The sequence below is a fragment of the Haliotis rufescens genome, unplaced genomic scaffold (assembly GCF_023055435.1).
Source record: "Haliotis rufescens isolate VD_foot unplaced genomic scaffold, xgHalRufe1.0.p SCAF_10, whole genome shotgun sequence".
Taxonomy (NCBI): Eukaryota; Metazoa; Mollusca; class Gastropoda; order Lepetellida; family Haliotidae; genus Haliotis; species Haliotis rufescens.
Window position 1 is genome coordinate 13,849,730 of NW_025963780.1, and position 23,433 is coordinate 13,873,162.

At 39.3% G+C, this 23,433-nt stretch overlaps 1 protein-coding gene across 2 annotated transcripts; it reads right to left on the reverse strand.

Annotated features, from left to right (window-relative positions):
- Window positions 1–9,324: 9,324 nt before the first annotated feature.
- On the reverse strand, window positions 9,325–17,544 carry LOC124112115 (putative transporter arsB). 2 transcript variants are annotated; one of them, XM_046472090.2, is made up of 3 exons: window positions 17,370–17,544; window positions 10,499–11,484; window positions 9,325–10,293 (listed from the first exon to the last, which is right to left on the reverse strand). In XM_046472090.2, exons 2-3 carry the CDS (start codon window positions 11,421–11,423, stop codon window positions 9,761–9,763), a joined length of 1,458 nt encoding a protein of 485 aa, XP_046328046.2. In that variant the 5' UTR covers window positions 11,424–11,484; window positions 17,370–17,544; the 3' UTR covers window positions 9,325–9,760. The 2 variants fall into 2 exon arrangements, with proteins under 2 accessions (XP_046328046.2, XP_046328045.2); XM_046472089.2 differs by having other exon boundaries at window positions 17,341–17,544.
- Window positions 17,545–23,433: the final 5,889 nt, after the last annotated feature.

The window sequence follows — 23,433 nt, forward strand, 5'->3', positions numbered from 1 at the left end:
GATTGTGTGTTTGCTGCATTTGTGATACATATACCAAGACATGTAACTGTTGCACACTGCTTACATCAGGTGCATTGACATTGGGGTCATCTCAAGGGGACTGATGGATGCTTGTAACGATTTACAACACAAAATCACACAAGAGACAGCTTTTCTCCGTCACATATCAGTTTTATGGCAATACAAGTTGTTACTTGTACAACATTAAAAACATCACAGGACATACATTCATCTTCCGTTCACTTTTTAGTGAAAAAATAAACCATTGATAAAAAGACTGGACTACAAAATATTGTCTTATTTGTCCAATTTCACATTTAGCATTTCCATAATTCACAGTGAAACAGCATTGCAATAATCATTCAGTGGTTTCTGGTCTCTTCTCCTCGAGGGCATGGTCTATGTTTCCATACTTTTTCTTATCTTTATCAAACTATAGATCGAAGCTGGATGAGTGTGGTCTTACTGTTTTCTTGCTCAACCTGCAGTCTCAATGGCTGTGTCCAAATCTGTTTCAAGTGTTTCGGAACATTAACTGATCCACACAGCTCCCACATTAGGAACATTCACTGATCCGCACAGCTCCTGCATTAGGAACATTAACCAATCCACACAGCTCCTGCATTAGGAACATTAACTGATCTGCACAGCTCCTGCATTAGGAACATTAACTGATCCACACAGCTCCTGCATTAGGAACATTAACCAATCCACACAGCTGCTGCATTAGGAACATTAACTGATCCACACAGCTCCAACATTAGGAACATTAACTGATCCACACAGCTACTACATTAGGAACAGTAACTGATCCACACATCTGCTGCATTAGGAACATTAACTGATCCACACAGCTGCTGCATTAGGAACATTAACTGATCCACACAGCTCCAACATTAGGAACATTAACTGATCCACAGAGCTGCTGCATAAGATACACATTAACTGATCAACACAGCTGCTGCATCAGCAAAATTAACAGATCCACACAGCTCCAGCATTAGGAACAGTAACCGGTCCACACAGCTGCTGCATTAGGAACATTAATCGATCCACACAGCTCCTACATTAGGAACATTAAACGACCGAAACAGCTCTAGCATTAGGAACTGTGACTGATCCACACAGCTCTAGCATTAGAAACAATAACCGATGGACACAGCTGCTGCATTAGGAACATTAACCAATCAACACAGCTCTAGCATTAGGAACAGTAACCGATGGACACAGCTGCTGCATTAGGAACATTAACCAATCCACACAGCTCTAGCATTAGGAACAGTAACCAATGGACACAGCTGCTGCATTAGAGACATTAACCGATGGACACAGCTGCTGCATTAGGAACAGTAACCGGTCCACACAGCTGTTGCATTAGGAAAATTAACTGATCCACACAGCTCCTGCATTAGGAACATTAACCAATCCACACAGCTCCAACATTAGGAACATTAACTGATCCACACAGCTACTACATTAGGAACAGTAACTGATCCACACATCTGCTGCATTAGGAACATTAACTGATCCACACAGCTGCTGCATTAGGAACATTAACTGATCCACAGAGCTGCTGCATAAGATACACATTAACTGATCAACACAGCTGCTGCATCAGCAAAATTAACTGATCCACACAGCTCTAGCATTAGGAACAGTAACCGGTCCACACAGCTGCTGCATTAGGAACAGTAACCGGTCCACACAGCTGCTGCATTAGGAACAGTGACTGATCCACACAGCTCCAGCATTAGGAACAGTAACCGGTCCACACAGCTGCTGCATTAGGAACATTAATCGATCCACACAGCTCCTTCATTAGGAACATTAACCGACCGAAACAGCTCTAGCATTAGGAACTGTGACTGATCCACACAGCTCTAGCATTAGGAACAGTAACCGGTCCACACAGCTGCTGCATTAGGAACATTAATCGATCCACACAGCTCCTACATTAGGAACATTAACCGACCGAAACAGCTCTAGCATTAGGAACTGTTACTGATCCACACAGCTCTAGCATTAGAAACAATAACCGATGGACACAGCTGCTGCATTAGGAACATTAACCAATCAACACAGCTCTAGCATTAGAAACAGTAACCGATGGACACAGCTGCTGCATTAGGAACATTAACCAATCCACACAGCTCTAGCATTAGGAACAGTAACCAATGGACACAGCTGCTGCATTAGAAACATTAACTGATGGACACAGCTGCTGCATTAGGAACAGTAACCAATCCACACAGCTGTTGCATTAGGAAAATTAACTGATCCACACAGCTCTAGCATTAGGAACAGTAACTGATCCACACAGCTCCTGCATTAGGAACATTAACTGATCCACACAGCTGCTGCATAAACAACATTAACTGATCCACACAGCTGTTGCATTAGGAACATTAACTGATCCACACAGCTGCTGTATTAGGAACAGTAACTGATGCACAGAGCTGCTGCATTAGGAACAGTAACCGATGCACACAGCTCCAGCATTAGGAACATTAACTGAGAAAGAGTGAGTCCGGATTTGTCCTTACTTTGTCTCTCCGACACAGTTATGTATCTGATCTTTACACGATACCGTTGAAAAAACACCTCTGGCACCTGTTCTATATCCAATTCTTTGATATCAGGTTCAAACTACTTCCCCTGTTCTATATCCAATTCTTTGATATCAGGTTCAAACTACTCCCCCTGTTATACATCCAATTCGTTGCACTGTTCCACTCAGTCTGTGCAGCTCATGTGAAACTTGGTTCACAAATTCACGACCTTGATCGTTGATCTGGATACTTGGTATTCCATGGCGGCAGATAAGTTTCATACATGAAGGTTGCAATACTTTGCAGTTTTGTCTTTCAGGAGCTTAGCTTCTATCCACTTGGTAAAGTAGTCAACTAAGACAACAATGCAACAGAATCCTTCATCAGTAGTTGGCAGAGAGCAGAGATCTACGCCGACTTTTTTTACAAGGATTCGCTTGAACAGGGATTGAATTGAGTTCAGGTGATGATTTCTGAAATTTCGTACCGGATCCTCTGGTATCTGTCACATGTGGATACATGTAACCTCACAACTTCCTTCAACCAAAATCTGAAACCAAAAGCAATACTTAGAGATTGCACAAAGGCATACTCTTCCATGTCTTTTCAGGTTTGCATGACACATGTTCTTGTACATCTATACTTGTCCTTAGATTGAATACTGCTGAGGAACATGTTCATACAGATGCTCCAGAAGAATGTTTTAGTTTTTGTTACAGACATCAGTTTGCTTTAATAATTAACATATTTTGTCAAAATATGAGACAATGTTGTTGGTTTTTGTTGTGGTTTTTTAATATTTGTTTTATTAACACCTATAAGTTAAAAAGTGTCTAAGTTCAAGATTACATCAAAGTAAGGATTTAGGAATTCAAAATATGTTATGGTCCGGACATAGTTTTCATTTGGTTGTGTACATGTACATGTCCATGTACATTCTCATACATTTATGCTAAATTTTTCAACAAAATCCGAACTTTATGTGTGACTGTGCGGACAAGATAAGGAGAGAATGGGGAGACGGAGGAGAACGCTGATTTAAACAACAGATGTATCTATTTAAAGAGGTTTGAGTATATCTTCACACAAAAATGTTGTTTAATATAGTATAAAGTAAATGAAGTTAATTGGTATCAAACAACTAGTAATGGACTAGACATGAACTCATGCGACCAATGGTTATGCAGAATATCTAACGGCCTCACTATTGGGCCTTGAATAGCTAGGTTTATGAAAGAGGTTACATCACTTATGTCACAAAATGTATTTCATATTGGACAAAGCTTTTTAATGAATTATGACAAGACTTCCTAAGCAAACTTATATATTTTATCTGGACTTTTTTTGTGTATCTAGGACCAATCACGTAAAGGATATTTTATTTGAATATGAATTCGGTTACACATGGGTAATGCAAGATGTTGGAGATAAAGGCGTATTCTTATCGGAATTCAAACAACGCATAATGGATGTCGATATGCAACATCTGTGGGAAACATCTGTTACCAGTAACCCGAAGTTATCATCTTACTCTACATACACGTCTCTTTTGAATACCGGGGCTTACTTAACTACAATTGATTTGAAAATATATAAACAGGCATTAGTCCGATTTAGATGCAGTTGTCATCAATTGATAGAATCAGGAAGGAGAGCAGGTATTGATAAAAAATGTCGACTGTGCAGTTGGTTATGACAAAGACGTATGTACGTCCGTGGTTATGATTATGTTGAAAATGAGTTTAATTTTTCTGCTTGTAAACAATACATACATCCTCGGTTTTATAGTAACCCATTATTACAATTATTATTATCGAAGTTATCGACCTCACGCCAGATGTCGAATGTAAGATATGGGGAGGTAACTCCGTATCACTGCAACTATCTCAACAACTAACGCAAAACCTTCAGAAAACTTACCTTCTTTTGCTTGTAAAGCAGCTCCGAATTTAGAATCTTGAAGTTAGAAGCCTTCCTTCTGAAGTTTGCCTTCAGTCCTCTGATACCTGTACACCGGTCTGGGTATGTCTGGGTGGAGAGGTAGGAACGGATCTGATCGAAATCAAACTTCATCTTACCAGAATCCATTTTTCAAATCGACGCAATACGCGTACAAAGTTCTGTGTCGTCTTATATACCATCATCTCTATAGTTCTCATGATATCCGAGTATTTTATCTTTACAAAGCTGTTTTTCAACAGTGTAAGTCATTATGAGAATTCCCTGCTCAAAATCCCAGTATACGATCCTGCTTATATTGTAAAAACAACATTGGTCGATGAGGCAACATTCGTCAATACAATCTAATCAAATACTAGTCAAGGGTTGAGATTGAAAGAACAGAGCAAATGTTTATACAGTGCATAGTGGTTGTGAGATTATGACTACCATTTGTTAGATTTGTCAAACAGACTATCCACTCACACTCCCTTTTAAAATCATAGACACGCATTTGTATTATATGACCTCTTCAGGTCAGGTAAAACAAATTCCCTAAATACTTGGTAAATTTTGATTCACAAACAACACACAAAACCCGCGAATGTGTTTTCATTTACAATTTAATGTTTTAGGTCTAGATGAATGTAAATATTAATACAATATCATTTAGAATCGCCTGCTTTGTGATCAACTGGACAAACATAACCAAACAAATGTTTGTCATGTTGTACATACTTTTTCTGTACTTTCCTGTTTTATCCATATCCCTGAATCTCAGTCTCCCCTTATATTCCCAGAAAATGAAACTCCAATAAATATACAATCCATTCTTTTATTGCCATGCTATGTACACACTGATTCCTCACTCAGCATATTGTCACAGCGTCCTGACATTCCCCGATCGTTCACCCAGAAGAAAAGTATGATTGTTCCCAGACTAAAACTGACATATGGGTAATGATATATCTCAGTATCGCGTTGCGATCGGGGTGTTCAACTGGGGTGCCCCCGGTTTCCCAACATTTCTTAAAACAACAAACCCAGCCAGGCGTAGAGCAATAGAGGGATTAGTTTGGGTACACTATTGGTAGGGGTGCTGGTGGGTGAGTTAAGTTATCTTATAATATGAGTGACCGTGTTCACTAATTTACTAATGCAGTATATATTCATGGATGTTCATTGCAATCATGGCAAACGCACAAGTTGATATTAGTTACATAAAGAACAAGCATGGTGGTGATTACTTAGGTTTGGTGGTCATAAGTTTAGGGTGAAGTCAAGAAGAGATGGTCGGGTCTATTGGGAGTGTTGTAGCGCAGGGTGTAGAGCTGGTATGTTGTGATATTAGAATATTAATTGTGAAATTCAATCATGTTATTGTGCTGTGATATTGAAATCATGTGAAATCAAATACGATATAAATAAAAAAATCCACGACTGCATGTTTGTTCATACCCCTATTCATAGTGTGTCCATAGAGCGTTGGTCACCCCTTAAAAGACAGTGGGACATACCCGCAGGTGTTAATCCATTAATCCCTGTGTTGTTCTAAGTTTTCCAATGTTGGGAAACCGGGAGTACACCGTTCAACTGTGTTGTAAAGTCTCCTAACAGGCTGTGTCAATTGTTTATCTGCAAATCTTCCATCACAAAGTTTCTTTTGAACGAGCTGGACATAATGCTTTATATTTTATCACTAGAAGTGAAAGCTTGTAACACTCGACTGTGCCTTTGCGTTCTGCAGGCTTATCTCGGCAATGTAAATGTAATTCTCGTACTCCTATTGTTAATACAGCTTGCAGGGGACGTTGAACTTAATCCTGGCCCGCTGACCGGTGATGTAACTAATCTTGACCACTTATTGTCGATCTTCCATTTAAATACCAGGAGCGTCCGTAATAAGCAAAGGTATCTTGCAGAATATTTGTCTGAATATGATGTAGTTTGATTCACTGAAACACATCTGGATGAATCTGTAGGTAATGAAACTTTACAGTGGCAATCATGTCATGATCCAATACGCAAAGATAGAAATGCTTTTGGGGGAGAGGTTATGATATACATCACTAAGTGTTTAACATACAAGAGAATGCACGAACTAGAAAATATGACTGATGAAAGTATATGGATAAAAATATTTCTTCCTCAAGGGCCTTTATTACTCTGTGCTGTTTACAGACCAGAACACAGTTCTATACAGTTTTGGAGTCGGTTAGATAATTCCATCGAAGTTGCATTGGATATATCTAGTAAAATGGTGATTGTCGGTGATTTAAATGAAAATTTATTATCTAACAGAAAAAAATACATAAACGAAATTTTACACAGAAAAAATTTAAGGAATGTAATTGATGAGCCCACCAGAGTCACTTCTAAATCTAGCACACTTTTAGATCCAATCATTGTTAGTGAAGATGTTGATGTAAAGGTCAGTGGTGTGATCGACTTCGATAGTACAATATCTGATCACAGAGGTACCTATAGCTATATGGAAATGGACACACACATATGCACCAAGATAGCTTATAAACGCAAGGTTTTATGTTATAACAAAGGAGATTTTGTTAAATTGAATGATCTCATAAACATTACCAATTGGTCTGTATTATTTAATGAATGTACAAATGTTGATGATATGTGTGAAGTGTTGTATGAAAGATTGAATGATTTTGTAACACAATGTATTCCATCTAAAATTGTCACTATTCGACCAAATGACAAACCATGGTTTGATTCACATTTAAGAAAGGAGTGTAGGATACGTAATAGGTTACGAAAGAAATCAAAATGGAGTAATAAGGAGACAGATATTATAGCATCCAAAAAACAACGCAATAAAGTCAACAACATGAAAAGTTATGCGAAAGAAAAGTTCTATTCAAACATCGATGAATTTCTTTCGGAACTATATATAGTAAATAAACAATCATATTGGAAATTACCAAAATATGTCGTCAAAAACTCTGGAACATCTACGAGCATTCCCCCCCCAAATTAACTGTCTCAGAAAATGAAATATCTGACGTTATAAAATGTCTTCAAATTAACAAGGCATCTGGTCCAGACAGAATAAGTAACAACCTATTAAAGAAAACAGTAAACAGCATAAGTATTGTTTTATGTATGTTGTTCAATCATTCATTGGCTTTAAATGCATATCCAACAGAATCGAAAAGAGCGCATGTTATGCCATTGTATAAGAAAGGAGATCATTCAGTTGTGACAAATTACAGACCAATATCACTCATTAGTTGTATTGGTAAAGTGTTTGAGAGAGTTGTATTTAAGCATCTTTATAACTACTTTCATGACAATAAATTGTTATATAAATACCAGTCGGGCTTTCAAAAAGGCCATTCCACTGTCCATCAATTAATTGAATTGTATAATCAAATTTGTATATCTTTAGATAATAGAGAAAAATATTGCATGTTTTTTTGCGATGTGTCAAAAGCATTTGATCGTGTCTGGCATAGAGGGCTTATGTACAAATTAGAAATGTATGGTATAAAAGGGAACTTACTTGAATGGCTGTCTAGTTACATAAGCAATCGTGCTCAATCAGTGTTTGTAAGCGGGGCTCTATCCAAGCCAAGGATTTTGAAGGCAGGCGTTCCACAGGGGTCGGTGTTGGGTCCCTTTTTATTCATTGTATTTGTTAACGACATTGCTGATGAATTAGATTGCATAACAAGACTCTTTGCTGATGATACAGCACTCGGCTTTTCTTCACCAGAGAATCAACTTGTTGAATCAACTCTAAATTTAAATCTGAGCAAGCTGTGTAACTGGGCAAAACGCTGGTTAAATAAATACAACCCAGATAAAACAGAAGCGGTTATATTTTCCTTAAAAGATGAATCAGACCTTATTACCTTGTACTTTGATGAATGTAAAGTTAAGAATGTTCAAAATCATAAACATTTGGGTATAACGTTTGCATCTAACGGAAAATGGTCCTGTCACGTAGACAACATAATTAAATCAACATCAAAAATGATAAATTCAATGAGAAAATTCAAATTCAAATTGAACAGTAATACATTAAATAAAGTATATACAATCTTCATAAGACCCCATTTCGAATATGCGTGTGAAGTGTGGGATGGGTGTAATATAGAATTATCAACTCAGTTAGAAAATCTCCAACTAGAAGCTGCCAGAGTAGTTACTGGGCTCCCAAGTATACTTCGCACACACATCTGTTTTATGAAACAGGATGGGAAACGTAAATAGAACGAAGGAGGAAATGTAAGCTATGTTTGTTCTACAAAATACAAAGTAATATTGCCCCAACTTATCTTAAAGACATTGTACCAACCACTGTAGGTTCAACTATATCATATAATTTAAGAAATGCAGACAATATTGAGATTCCATATACTAGATTAAAACACTCAACGTGTTCTTTTATTCCATCAACTGTAAGGTTATGGAACACTATTCCTGCAGCAGGTAGAAATTGTACATCTACATCCCAATTCAAGACATACATACAAAAAGAGCTAGTCATTGCACCTCCATATTTTTCCTGTGGTGTTAGAAAGTTGAATATTTATCATACTCGATTAAGATACATGAAAAGCCAGTTAAATTATGATTTATACAGAATAGAGATAAAATGTGATCCAATATGTCAATGTGGTAATCCATGTGAAAACGCATATCATTATTTATTAAAGTGTCCATTGTATGTCCACCAAAGAAAAACTATGTTAATAATAATTCGGGACATTTTACAGAACGCCGTGAACAAAAATGTTAAATTAGATTTAAGTTTGATGTTAAACGGAAATGAATGTTTGTCCATTATCGAAAATCAACACATCTTTAAAGCAGTGCAAATGTTTATAAGTCATACAAAGAGATTTGGGTAACACTTTAATGTACATATACTAGTCTCTCTTTTGTACATTTCTTGTTATCTTTACACTCATCTTCTTTTCTGTTTTCCTTGTATAGATTTACTGTACAAGCTTTGTAAATACCATGGAGAGGGAGTCCTAAGTTGGTTAACTTGTTCCCAATCTATTACAATCTGAATAAAATATGTTTAAATAAAACAAAACAAATGGAATCATTCAGGACTGAAATTACATGTTTACAAAATGAATGTAGGAAAGTGAGGCAAACACTAGGCTAACTACTACTAACACAGGTGACAATCATCCACGATCATGACTTGGATTTTCTTGTGATAATAACATGTCTGCTAGTTCCTTGTTGTGATACGAGCGCGTTCTATGAACATACAATCCTGACGTGAGCCATCATAGCCGCAAGAGTCCATAGATGATAAATATGCCCTGTACAGTAATAATAAGTGTCGTCAAAAAGCCGTATTTGAAGAATGTCCAGAACGTGAGGGGAATATTCAGGGTTTGCTTGGATTTCTGCGCCACGATAATGTTTGCCACACTGCCGAAGAGTGTGAGGTTGCCGGCGATGGTAGAGCACCACGCAAGGTATAGCACAAGCTCCAGCTGATCGGCACACGGTTGCAACTGCTCTAAAACGATGATCGTCAAGGGCACGTTGCTGAAAATGTTAGACCCAAAGATAACAAACGCCGAAAATGTTGCAATTGTCTTAGCATCATTGATAGGATGACCAGCTAAACCAATAGCCTCCCACACATAACGTGGCACTCGCGTGGCGTTTACCCCACCCAGCCACACGAAAATACCGAAGAACATGAGGATGACGTTCCAGTCTACTTTCATTATCAGGCGGCTTGGGTTGGTCTTGTTCAATACGGCGTCTGCTGTCATTATTAAAGCAGAAGCCGCCATTGGAAGAATACCTGAACGCAAAAAGAAAACAATTACAAGACCTTAAACATACCACTGTTCAGATGAGACAATGGGCAATCTGTGAAATATAACGCGAAGATGTTTTCATTAGTTATTGCTCATTCAACAGACTTATGACCCAATGATAAATACTGATATTTTCCTAAGTCTTACTTCTTTCACGTGTACCTTAGATATAAAGGTAATAATACAAACCTATATCAAACCGGAAGTCGTCTGTCTTAACAAAAAAAAGCACCAACATGACGATCAGTACAAGGAGAGGCAGCCAAAGAAAGACCCTGCTCTTTCCCTTGACATCTGCCTCTGATGACGACGCGGCATCTACCTCAACTGCTAAAGCGACTGGTTTGTTACAGAGCCTATAGGAAGCATTCAACTGGAAGTGAGCAACTAGGAAGGCCAAGTTGAGGAAGTAGCCTATGACTGCCGGAATACCGAGGTAAGTAATGCTGCGCTGGAGATCAAGCTGACTTTTAAGGAATACAGGTTCCTCGGTTGTTGACGCTATCAATGCCATTTGAGGATTACCGAATATGGTAATGACACTTCCAATGTTTGCTGATGTTGATATTGCTAGTGTAAGGGTCTCCAGCTCAACAGTTGGTCTATCCTGTGAGCACCAGTGCCTTAGAACCAGTGGTGTCAGTATGATACATGCAGCGTCGTTGGTGAACAATGCAGCCACTATGAAGGACAACATATTAACTCTCCATAAATAGCCGGGGAAGGATATATCGTTCTTCAACATTTTGTTCATCATTTTGTGAATGATATGTTCTCGTTCAAAGTACTGGGATATAATCATCATACCAAGGAGAAGGAATATTGTCCGCAAGTTTCCGTCTTCTCCAATAATGTCATAAAAGTCTCTCTGGTTCAGTACAGTTGTTGCCACCATGAGGACGGCACCCAGCAGTATGGCGGAGGAGGCGCCAATTGGGAAGAAGCTGAACTCGAAAAGGACAAAGGGCAGGATGAACAGGAACACAAGGGATCCTGCCACAACTTTGTATGTGTCCGCAAGAGAGTAATCCAGCGGGGGTAGAGTAAAGTTCAGCGTTGTGTTACTGTCAAATGCAGAGCAATTTAGAGTAGAGAGTTCGGGCGACGATGCCATGGTCTATAGCATATGAGTACACAAAGTCTTCAACAACGTTGACAACCAAAGTTAGGGGTCACTGAAGTGAACAGAAATGAATAGTATTACAAAATACATCCAACCATTTGTGAATGAACTAAACTTTTCTTTCACTGTTGAGTATTTGCTCTTGTGGATTTCAATGTTTAGCTATGCTATAGTATAATTTTACCAGGTGATTTACAAACTGAAACGCACAGGCTCACCCAGAAATCGTTACGTACAAAACAAAATTGAAAAACCAGTAAATAACAACACAAGATCAATGAAATGAGTAATCACTTATCATATTGAAACACACAGGTTTAGGTTTACAAATAAAGCAATGGGTCATGTATGTGTCGAATGTCCTGAAACCGGCATGTTCTTTAAATCTGGAATGGCGTTGAAGTTTGCAAGAATTCGGGGTTTTCAGGTATAGGTACAGTCAACCTTCTAGAAACTCCTTGAACGATCAGACTTGCCATATTTGTCAACAACCTTGCAGGAACTATAATTACACTTCCTGTTACAGTCTGGTCGCATCAGCACTCGACATATCGCCAGCGCTTCAATTAGTAAAATACATGTACAACAATCTATACTGCTACATAACAACAACAACTAATAGCGTATTCACACTTTACTCTCACTCGACCGGTACCATTGCTGATGGTATGTCACAATATACACATGGCCAGCTACAATACCGTCTTAAATGCTCCTGCAATAATCAAACGACTTTCGACATTACTAATGAATGTATACTCAAACGCAAAAAGAAAGGCAAGTCAAGTTGTTTGTTTGTGAAATGAATAAAATAGTAATTTGTGAAATGAAATGTATACAAAGTTCACGTAAAGAGACGCATTGAAGAAACACTGTTCCCTATTTACATCATCCATTTTGAGTACGTCGCAGGAACGCAGTCGTTTCGTCTCCTTGACGTTTTCTTGCACGTGCAGCGCAAATCACATGCAAAAATGCGTGGATTTCCTTCTTGTTCATCTATTTCGATTAACTGAACTCTGGGAAGGCGTTGCCATAGAGATGCTACAGGGCGGATCAAAGTCAACTGCAGTGTCGAGCCACTTTGGATGTCATGTGTCTACCTTCACCAGATTGGTCGCAAGGCATCAGCAGACAGGCAGTGTCCAAGACTGGTCTCGTTCTGGACGGCAGAGGGTCACTATTCCAGCGCAGGACCGTTACATCCGGATGACACATCTGCGTGACCGACAGCAACGAGCAACACGGACAGCTGCAACCATTCAAGGCCCACGTCATCCCGTGTCAGCCGACACAGTTCATCGTCGAGCGGCAAGAATCACATGTCGACGTCCTTACGTTGGACCCATATTGACTCGATCCATGTCACCACCAACAACGTCTGCAGTGGGCCCAACAGCACATGGGTTGACGACATCGACACTGGCAACAAGTTGTCTTCACAGACGAATCAAGGTTCAACCTTTCTCTCGCCGATGGCCGCATCAGAGTGTGGAGACGACGTAATGAGCGTTACGGTAACTGCTGTGTCTTTCAGGCCGACCGGTGGGAAGGAGGAAGCATCATGGTCTGGGGAGACTTCAGTCATCATCGCGGGACCCCTCTACACGTGTTCCGTCAGCGTGTGACTCCTGCCGTGTACAGGGATGGTGTCCTTCGTAAACACGTCAGACCCCTCTTCCTGGGTCAACATCAACTCCAGGTCTTTCAGCAGGACAACGATCGTCCCCATGCAGCACGGGTCTCTATGGACTTCCTCAGAGTGAATAATAGTCTTGTGATGCTCTGGATCGTCTTTTTCACCGGACATGGCGCCAATGGCATGTCTTGGACGAGATTGGGAGACATTGTCAGACTGCATGGCAGCCACATACACTTCAGGAACTGGAAGCCTTTTTGGTGCGGGAATGGAACAGGATTCCTTAAGCTTTCTTCTAAAGACTTGTCGACTCAACAAGACGGCGATGTGCGGCCTATATCGCAGCTGACGGATTCCACACACGCTACTGGTGGACACAACTGTACTTTCGTTTTTCTGTTTGGGGGGTACTTTGTTTTTGGGGGGATTGTTCAATAAACACCGACGGTTGTCATCAAACAATCAACGCCCATTTGTTATCAAATCTTATCATTTCTTAATATTATCCACAAATAGTCTTAACGTTATCCGCATTTTATGTACAACTTGCGTTTCTTTTATTGCTGGGTATATGTAAACATTATGTGAGTGAAAGTAAGACGGCATGTCATTAATTACCCTTCTGTACCACACAACTATCTAATCCCTAAACATTAAGGACATTTGCTGGTATGATTGTGTGTTTACTGCGCGACTGGAGCGTATCGGAAGTCACCTCTTAACGACATATTTTAAGCCAGTCTAACGCCAATATAAAGGTATGAAGCAGAAAATCACGACACTGAAAATCAAATCGTCAAATATAAGGCGTAATAAGTGAAAACTAATTTGAGTCCCGTTTTATGACTTGTCGTGTATTGCTTACGGCAAAAGTAGCGTCGTAGTCCTTGAATAAGGACGTCACTGCATTGTAACCCTCTTGCCTGAGGCCATTGCACTGTATGACGTCATCAATTTGCTCAAAATGTGCACACTAAAATGGAGACTAAATTATGTTTTCTTATATTTTAACGTTTTATCCAGATGTTTAAATATTTTAAAAAGTTGTGTTATATTAATTTTACTTTTATGCAAAACTGCTAAAAACGCTGAGTGATTTCACCTTTTGCTCTATAATAAAATATCCATCGTAACTTAAACATTTAACTCACTCACTCAAGTGTGAATTTGGCAGTGTAGCAAACAAGTGCAGAAATCCACATTAACCTCATTCTTTCGGTTTTTTGACAGTTAGATCAATCAACAAACATTTTAAAATACCTGACTCAGCAGAAAAAGTTAACAAACCAGCGAACATTCTTAAAGAGACTTGAATGGATGCTGATGAAAATTTTGATGCCTACGTGTATGCCTATTACGTGTCTTCCTATACATGTATGTGTCTTCAGTGCTGACCAATGCATATATATGACTGTAATAGTGTTCTAAATATTACTTTTCACAGATATTTTGATCATAAAGATGTACGAACTTTATCAAAATATCCCTTCACAACAGCGTCAAGCCCTAGTCATCAGCCCTCCTTCCACAACAGCGTCTACTCAGCAACATCAACACCTTCTCCCCCTAAAACGTTGTAAAATCAAACACATCCACGTCCTTTCCTCCACATCAACAAAACAACATCCCCATGATTGCAATTCACACATCCTTCTCTTAAAAACTCCAACTCAACAGAATCCACACTCTTTCCCCTTTCGTCAACAACAGTGTCCTCTCGTGAACATCCACACTCTTTCCACTACAAGACCATCTATTCATTAACATCAACACCTTCCACTTCAACAACAACTACTCGGCAACAGCACACATTTCCCAAACAAGTGGGCACGGGTGGATCCAGTCATATAAGGAGCCGGAATTCGCTGTGTTGAGTTTCTTCCCTAGGGCGTACCAGAGACCTTTGCTTGTGGTTATGATTCGCCTGATTATTGTTTTAGGTTTGTCAACATTATGCCCGTGCTCGTGTGTTTCACCACCGTGGTAAGCGTCAATGTCTTCATCACGCCATGAAATAACCAAAATACTGTTGAAATCGGCGTTAACCCAAACTCACTCACACAACTTACCAAACAACAGTGTCTAGTCAACAATATCCACACCCTTTTCTCCTCAACAACAAATACTCAACAATACCCCTACCCTTACCTGCTCACCAACAATTATTCAACAACACAATACAACACCCTTATAGCGAGATAGAACTCGAAGCAACGAAAAAATAATCGAAATAAGAAGAAAATAATCGAAATAAGGAGAAAATTAACGAAATGAGGAGAAAATAATTTAAGCAAGTTGAAATAAAGTTGATATAACGAGTAAATAATCGACATAACGAGAAAATAATCGAAATAAGGAGAAAATAATTCAAGCAACGAGAAAAATATTGAAATTTTAAATGTTTGCGTTTTTCTTGAACCACGGACTTATATAACCGTATATATGCAAGTCCATGCTTAAACGAAGGAGAAAATGTTCGAAGCAACGAGAAAAAACTAGCTATTTCAAGAAAATAATTGAAATAACGAGAAAATAATCGAAGTAACGAGAAAAGACTCGAAATTTGAAATAATTAACAGAAAATATTATAGAGTCGAATGTTGTAGAGGTACTGTATTTGTATTTAGAAATGATGTAAGTTTAACAGTATATATTTCTACAATCATGTGTATAGTGGATGGGGATTTATAAACAAAGTTTGCCCTACATAAATATATCTCCTCTATATAAATTACGCCATACATTGTACAGAATAGACATGCTTAAAAAAATAGAAGTGATATTTAAAAAAGCGTCATATAGATAAATATATACATGTACATGGACATTCAAAAGTTTTACAGATAAATAGAGGTTATCACGCGAGTGTGTTTGGAGATTGTATTAAACAAGCCTTGGCGAGCTAAATACATAGCGTTTATTCCTAATACAGGATACTTACCATCCCAAACACACAAGCGTGATAACCTCTTTATCATATAGTGTCATTCTTCAATTCTGTGCTAGAAAATATCCTTCCATCTCTCACAAATATTACCTAAACATTGCAAGTTTTCCAGGAATGTGCGCATTAATATATATTACGTCAGAGGGTAAGTGATGTGTCGGTTGGACAGTGACGGTAGCCAATATAGTTCCAAATGAAACCTGTTTCTTATACAGTGGCGTCACTACATACATGTATATGCAAAACAACAATTGCCTACACAAATTGTTTTTACTACTCTGACCCTAGTCTATGAGACGCCACGACCACAGTCAGTCGCCAGGTGTACACACAGCGACAAAACGAAACAAGGTAGCAATTCGAACATATTTCGGCCAAATCCAACTGTTTTCATTTGTGGAAAAGGTTTCTAGGCGCAGAGGTGTTCAAGCACAGATATATGGAAACTGATTCCGCTTGGCTAGTGCCCTCGCAAAATAGTCTCGCAATTTATATCTCCAAAGTTGCCCAAACCTTAGTTACGTCACAGTTAGACACTGATTTTCACTACATGAGACTATTCTTTTGATAATGATGGCAGTTATCCTTATAGTTTATCCTGATTCACCAACGGGTAATTCTAACTCGATCGCCGACGCCATGTTTGTTTATAAACACTGAAAGTAGTCCATACTTGACCTTTCATATTTGCATCTCTATCCGCATATGACCCCAAAGGATATCGTTTTTATCCGTTGGCTTTATCCAGCCGAGAAACCTACCCATAAATAATTATACAGCAATCTATAGATGTATAACTATTGTATCACTTGCGTATCACAAGTTAATAATTAATGAACCAGAGGTATATTCCTACACCACCCATTTCATTAGATAAAACATTTCTGGTTTCTGGTCGTTGATAAATATCTTCTGTCAATCAGTTAAATTTGCATTTACATATAAAACAGTTTTAAGATCATATCCATTCTTATAGAAGTAACGTTTACATCTAATTATCGTAAACTGAGGGCTAATGAAAGATAACGTAAAGCATCTTCATAATGGTGTCCGCACTAACAAAATCCCGAGTCGTCTTACATTCTATCATATATATGGCCTTTCAAATCACTGCACCCCCGGCATATATCGTCGCCGTCGAGAATATGTGACGATTGGCGACAATATGGGCCGTGAAAGTTGGCATATATTGTTGCCAGCGATGATATATATGCCCGGCAACAATAGATGCAGTAATACACCATTAGACTTTAGTACGACAGCATCATACCTACACGACATCATCAATATCACATATGTAAGCCCTAAGCACAACGCCTTACCTTCCATATTATAGCTGTGCACTACTGACCTTGAATTTGTAAAGGCTATGGGACTACAGGCTACACACATAAGGACCAGTTACTTCTGTAGACACACATGCTGTACAGCTACTTCGAGCATGAGTGAAACATGCGCTTCTCAGTTGAAGAACGCATGTATAATCTATGTCACAAGACAGTAACACCTGGTATCGCGAATGTCGCCCGCTATCAATACTGATGACTAGTACGTCACAACATACAATGTGCATTTCATAACTACACATGACTGTCATTATGTACACAGTATAAACAGTATGCGTGTTAATATAGACAGGGCAACAGTGTGAATTCACAATATAAACAGGACAACAGTGTGGATGTCATAATATACATTTGACAACACAGTGCCTGTAATGACATACACGAGTGAGGTTATCTTAATGTAAACAGAAAAAACGTGTTGCGGTCACGAAATAGACAGAACAACCTTGTCGTCAATAATTACTCAGGACAACCATGTTGTTGTCACAATACACAAGACAAGTGTGTTGTCACAATATACGGAAGACAACCATGTTGTTGTCATGATATACACAAGACAACCGTGTTGTTGTCACAATATACACAAGACAACCGTGTTGTTGTCATGATATACAGAAGACAACCGTGTTTTTGTCATGATATACACAAGACAACCGTGTTGTCATGATATACAGAAGACAACCGCGTTGTTGTCATGATATACGGCAGACAACCATGTTGTTGTCATGATATACACAAGACAACCGCGTTGTTGTCACTGTTACGCAGTGTTTTTCGAACTCATTTATTTTCACAAAGCTTTCGTTATATACATGGTCAATTTCACGTGCCCCACGATTTACATGAGCTACAAAATCCGCGAAGCACTCAGCCTTCGCACGAATGCTCCCAGTTTACTCCCAGCGAACATTTCATATTCCTGGCCATAGTTCTCCAGAACATTCCCCCTAGAAATGATAGATCCCAGTCTATCATTTCAAATATTAGCTATCAATCACAACATAGTATATGTACATATATATTTGAAATAATATGCGAGTTAATTGTTCATAAAAAGTCCACACATGTCCTGAAAAAACAAAGCAGTCATTTCAACGTTCACAGCTCTGTAAATAAGAAATATTCCACTTGAAAGCATGTCAATTCACTGGTAAGTATAATGTTCATTGTTAAAAAGAAAGAACACATCCTGTTTTACAAAATTAAAAATATTAATGTTTCAGTCACTCGAAATACTTCCTTGAATGTTCATCCTTGAAAAACATCTTCTATCCATGAACACTTCTGTCAATCCTCCATTCACGTTCCTCGAATCCTTCTGCTGTTCTTTGAATCCTCCATTCACGAATTCTTCTATCCGTTCCTCGAATCCTTCTGCTGTTCTTTGAATCCTTCTCCAGCTGCAGTTTCTGACACATTCCATTCCAGTGGACACACTTTTGTCACTGGTCTTGTCACAACACCCTTACTGGTCTGTATGTCAACAACTCGAACGTGTCCATCTCTTCCAGGATGTGTCTTTATGATTCGTCTGGTGATCCAACTGCCTCTAGGTGACTGAGGGGAGACAACCAGAACGACGTCATCTACTTCAAGATCACGGTTTGGTATAAACCATTTCTTCCTTGCTTGTAGAGAAGGAAGCCATTCAGACATCCACCGTTTCCAAAAGTGACCAAATGACCATGAAGAAAGTGATTAGGAGTTGGTGGAACGTCATCATGTGGATGTGTACTTTGGTAAGTTAAAGGCCTTGAATTGATCAGTGATTCAGCTCTGGTAAAGGCAGTCACAAGTTCTTCATTAGTGATGTCGCCATTGCCAAGGATCGCATATATAGCTCGTTTGGAAGACTTTATCATTGCTTCAAAAGCACCCCCAAAATATGGTGAATATGGTGGGTTAAACTTCCAAGTAACTCCACGACTGGCCAAGGAGGTTTTAATGTAATCCTCATCAAGTTTGTCTATAAGTTGCTTCAGCTCTTTAACGGCTCCTGTGAAATTTGTCCCGTTATCTGAAACCACTACACTTGGCAAGCCTCGACGGTTGACCATTCTGTAAAAGGCATTCATGAATGAGTCGCTATCAAGACCGTATGCCATTTCCAAGTGCACCGCTCTAGTTGCCAGGTAAGTAAAGAGACAAAGGTAGCGTTTAACTCGTTGCTTTCCCCTACCTTGTATTGTGATGAAAGGTCCTGCAAAATCAACACCCGTTTGATCAAATGCTCTCAATGAGTATTTCAGTCTAACTTGTGGTAGTGGAGCCATGATTTGCACACCAGGCTTTGCTTTAAGTCTGCGACACCGAGAGCATTCCTTTTCATATTCACGGATCTCTTCATGAGCAGAAACGATCCAGTAATGTGAAGACAGTAGAGCAAGGATCTGGTTTCTACCAAGGATGTGTTTTCCATCTTCATGATATTTCTTCACGATTAGCTTTGTTACCCAATTTCTTCTGGGCAATACTATCGGGAACCGTGCATCAAATGGGAGAAAATTTGCATACCGCAGTCTACCTCCACATCTTATCAACCCATCTTCATCAAGTATGGGTTTACTATTTGATGGCAATTGTTTCCTACATTCAAGAGCCGATACCTCCTTGGTGAATCCCTCCTTTTGTGCACTACCTAAATGATACATCTCTGCATCACTAAGCTCTTCGTGACTTAGTCCCCCAGCGATTCTCAAACTTAATTCAGAACGACTGTTGTTCACAAATCTATTAACCCATGCGGTAATCCTAAGTAGTTTTTGCCAATCTGAGTGTCTTCTCGGATCTAGTCTCAAACACCAGTCAGGTGTTACCATTGCAAAGAACTGCTTTGTCGATATAACAGGTTTCTTGGCTTCAGAATCATCTAATGTTTGCGTGTTCACCATCTGTAAAGGCCATTCTGTCACATCTTGTTCTAGAAAGTCAGGTCCAGAAGTCCATGCTTTGTTCAAATTAGCAACTGTTGTACCCCTAGACAGGATATCTGCTGGATTCTGAACAGAAGGAACGTATTTCCATTGACTAGGAACAGTGTTTTCTTGGATAAAGGCTATCCGATTAGCTACAAATGTTTTGAATTTGCGGCTATGGTTTTTTATCCAATACAGCACATTTTGACTGACCAAAGCATCACACCAGCAATATTCATTTCAAGAGCTTTGACTACAGTCAAGATCAACTTAACTCCTAATACTGCTGCCATTAACTCCATTCGAGGAATGCTGACTGATTTCAGAGGTGCTACTAGACATTTTGATGCCACCAAGCGACTAGACACCATCCCACTTTGATATGTAGTCACGTTGTATACTACTGCCTCATATGCCTTTTCAGATGCATCAACGAAAACATGCAATTTCCTGTTCTCAATGTTGAAGTTGAGTTGCAAGCATCTCGGGAATCTAACAGTCTCCAACTCTTTCATTTGATTGAGCCAAAGCAATGCTTTCTGTTTCAAATCATTATGAAGCTCTTCATCCCAATCTAAACCCTTGAGCCAGACTTCCTGCATGATGATTTTTGCTTTGATGATGAAAGGAGCAAGGAATCCTAAGGGATCAAATACCCTAGCCATTTCTCTAAGAAAAACCCTCTTTGTAAGTATCCAACTGTTGTGTGCATTAGTACTTCAGAAGCTAAACTCGTCATCTTTTGCCACCAACGTCAGACCAAGTGTTTTTGTAGTTGGCAACTCATCCCTATCAAGATCAACCTCAGTAGCCCTATTTTCTATTGGAATTTTCTGTAAGACTTCAGGTAAATTGCTTAACAACTTTCGTGCACACATGCCTGCCTTTCAGCTTAACTCTGTAAGCTGCTCATACAGCTCTATGGCTTCGACCTCATTTGGAAGCGAGTCTATGTTGTCATCCATATAGGTCGACTTTAACAGTCTCAGCAGCTTTTGGTAGAGTATCTTGAAACCTTCTAGCATGTTCTTGTGATATGTACTGTGCCAAAAACGGAGAGGCATTAACACCAAAGACTACTCTTGAGAATTGGTAAACCTGTGTCATGTCATTCTGATTGTTTGACCTCCAAAGAAATCGAAAGAATGACCTGTCTTTTGGCAACATTTCTATCTGAAGATACATTTCTGCAATGTCACATACTATGGCTACCGAGTACCTTCTAAACCTGAGCAATATCTGGAATAGGTCACCCTGTAATTTTGGACCTTGATGAATACTGTCATTCAATGATACACCTTCACATTTTGCTGATGCATCAAAGACAATGCGAACCTTTGTAGTTGCCCTATCTGGACGCACTACGGGAAAATGAGGTAAGTACCATCCACATGGTACATCTGTTTCATCAATGGACACCTTTTCAATGTAACTTTTTTCAAGATACTGAGATATGATACCATCATAAGTATCAGCAACCTGTTTGTCTTTTGATAATTTCTTCTCTGTGCAACAGAGACGTTTGTAAGCTATTTCCCAATTGTCCGGTAAAGGACTTGCATTTTCCTTCCATGGAATGCCAATTTGATACCGACCATTCTGGTATCTGATTGTATCTCTTTCAATCACAAATTCATCATCCTTGGAAAGGATAGATGTCGAAGGGGAACTTCATCAACTTCCCAAAATTTCTTCCCTACTGTCAGTGAAGAATGTGCCCGAATTATGACAATCACTTAATCCTGGAATCCTACCAATACAGGTCCAACCCAAGGGAGTTTACCGTGCTGTTGGCTCACCTTCCTGACCTGGTATATCCTGATAGGATCTATGCAGTTCAAGATAATCCATTCCAATAAGTAGATCTATTATATGAGGAGATTTAACTTTTGGAAACTCAATGCTGTCAAGGTGTTTCCATCTTCCTGCAAACTTCTGCCAATCAACAACCTGCATCTGTCCCGTAACCCGAGTAGTTGTTAAGGCAGATATTGTAGTATTGACTGAACCATCCAAACTCTCTAGTCCAACTTGAACTGACATAGTTTCCAATGTTTCATGTTGCCCATTGAGGACATTAACTGAAACTTTCTCTGTAGGACCCCATAACCCTAATTCTGAGGCAGCACCTTGATTAATATAAGTCTGTGTGCAGGCATCATCCAATAGTGCATTAACAACAATTCTGTTCTTTCCATTCTTTAGAACTACTGGCACTGTTCTCAATGATACTAGCGTTGACTTGCTAGCTTTAGTGGAAGACATTGTAGTGAGTGAGTGAGTTGTGTTTTAACCCCGCTTTTAACAATATTCCAGTTATATCACGGCGTGTCAGCTTAATGTGGGAGGAAAGCCCGAAGTGATGCAGGTCTCAGACGTTTACCACTTCGGTGAAACCCACGAGCACAGGTATGGTGCTGACAAACCTAGAAACATAATCGGGGCGAACCGGGATTTGAACCTACAATCATAGGTTTCTGGCGTGCCCAAGGGACGCAACTCTGCACAGCGAATTGCGGCGCCTAGACGACTGGGCCACCCGTGCCCCCGGAAGACATTGTAACTACAGATGGACCATGACTTCCATGTTTCTTTTCAGTTTCAGGAGTTTCAGCTTTGGAAACATTGTCACAACTTCTCTTTGTTGAGTGAAGAAATCTACTATGAGTTGCGGTACAGTTATCTATTCCACATGTGATTCTACGTCTGCAACTATTACCTCAATGGTTAGTGCCCAAACACCTGAAGCAAAGGTTCAATTGTTTAGCAGTTTCCCATCTTGTGGGAACAGTCATTGTCTTGAACTGTTTACAGTTCCAAATATGATGACCACTTTTACAGAGCACACACTGAGCGTTCATGTCAGTCTGTCGATCGCCAAAGAATGAAGCCAATTTGCTCTTACCTCTAACTGTAATCCTTCCATTTTGGGAAACGCCATGCAAAGTTTCTGATGCTACATCGCTAAACTCAGTTTCTTGCAACACCCACTCATGCAATGTGTCTACTGATTCTTGACGCTCTCGATCAAAGACCCATCTTTGATAGTCAGTTAACAGATTCTGTCATTTTCTTCAGTAACTGATTATATAATGCTCCATTGCCCAACTCTTCTAGTCTGTCAGAATCTCTAAGATTGACCACGACAGTGTCT

Excerpts from the sequence above, each read along its gene's own strand:
- LOC124112115 (XM_046472090.2), bottom strand. The coding sequence starts at position 11,423 with ATGGCATCGTCGCCCGAACTCTCTACTCTAAATTGCTCTGCATTTGAC. Across the intron at positions 10,294-10,498 it reads CGACTTCCGGTTTGATATAG|GTATTCTTCCAATGGCGGCT; the intron begins GTTTGTATTATT and ends TTTTGCGTTCAG.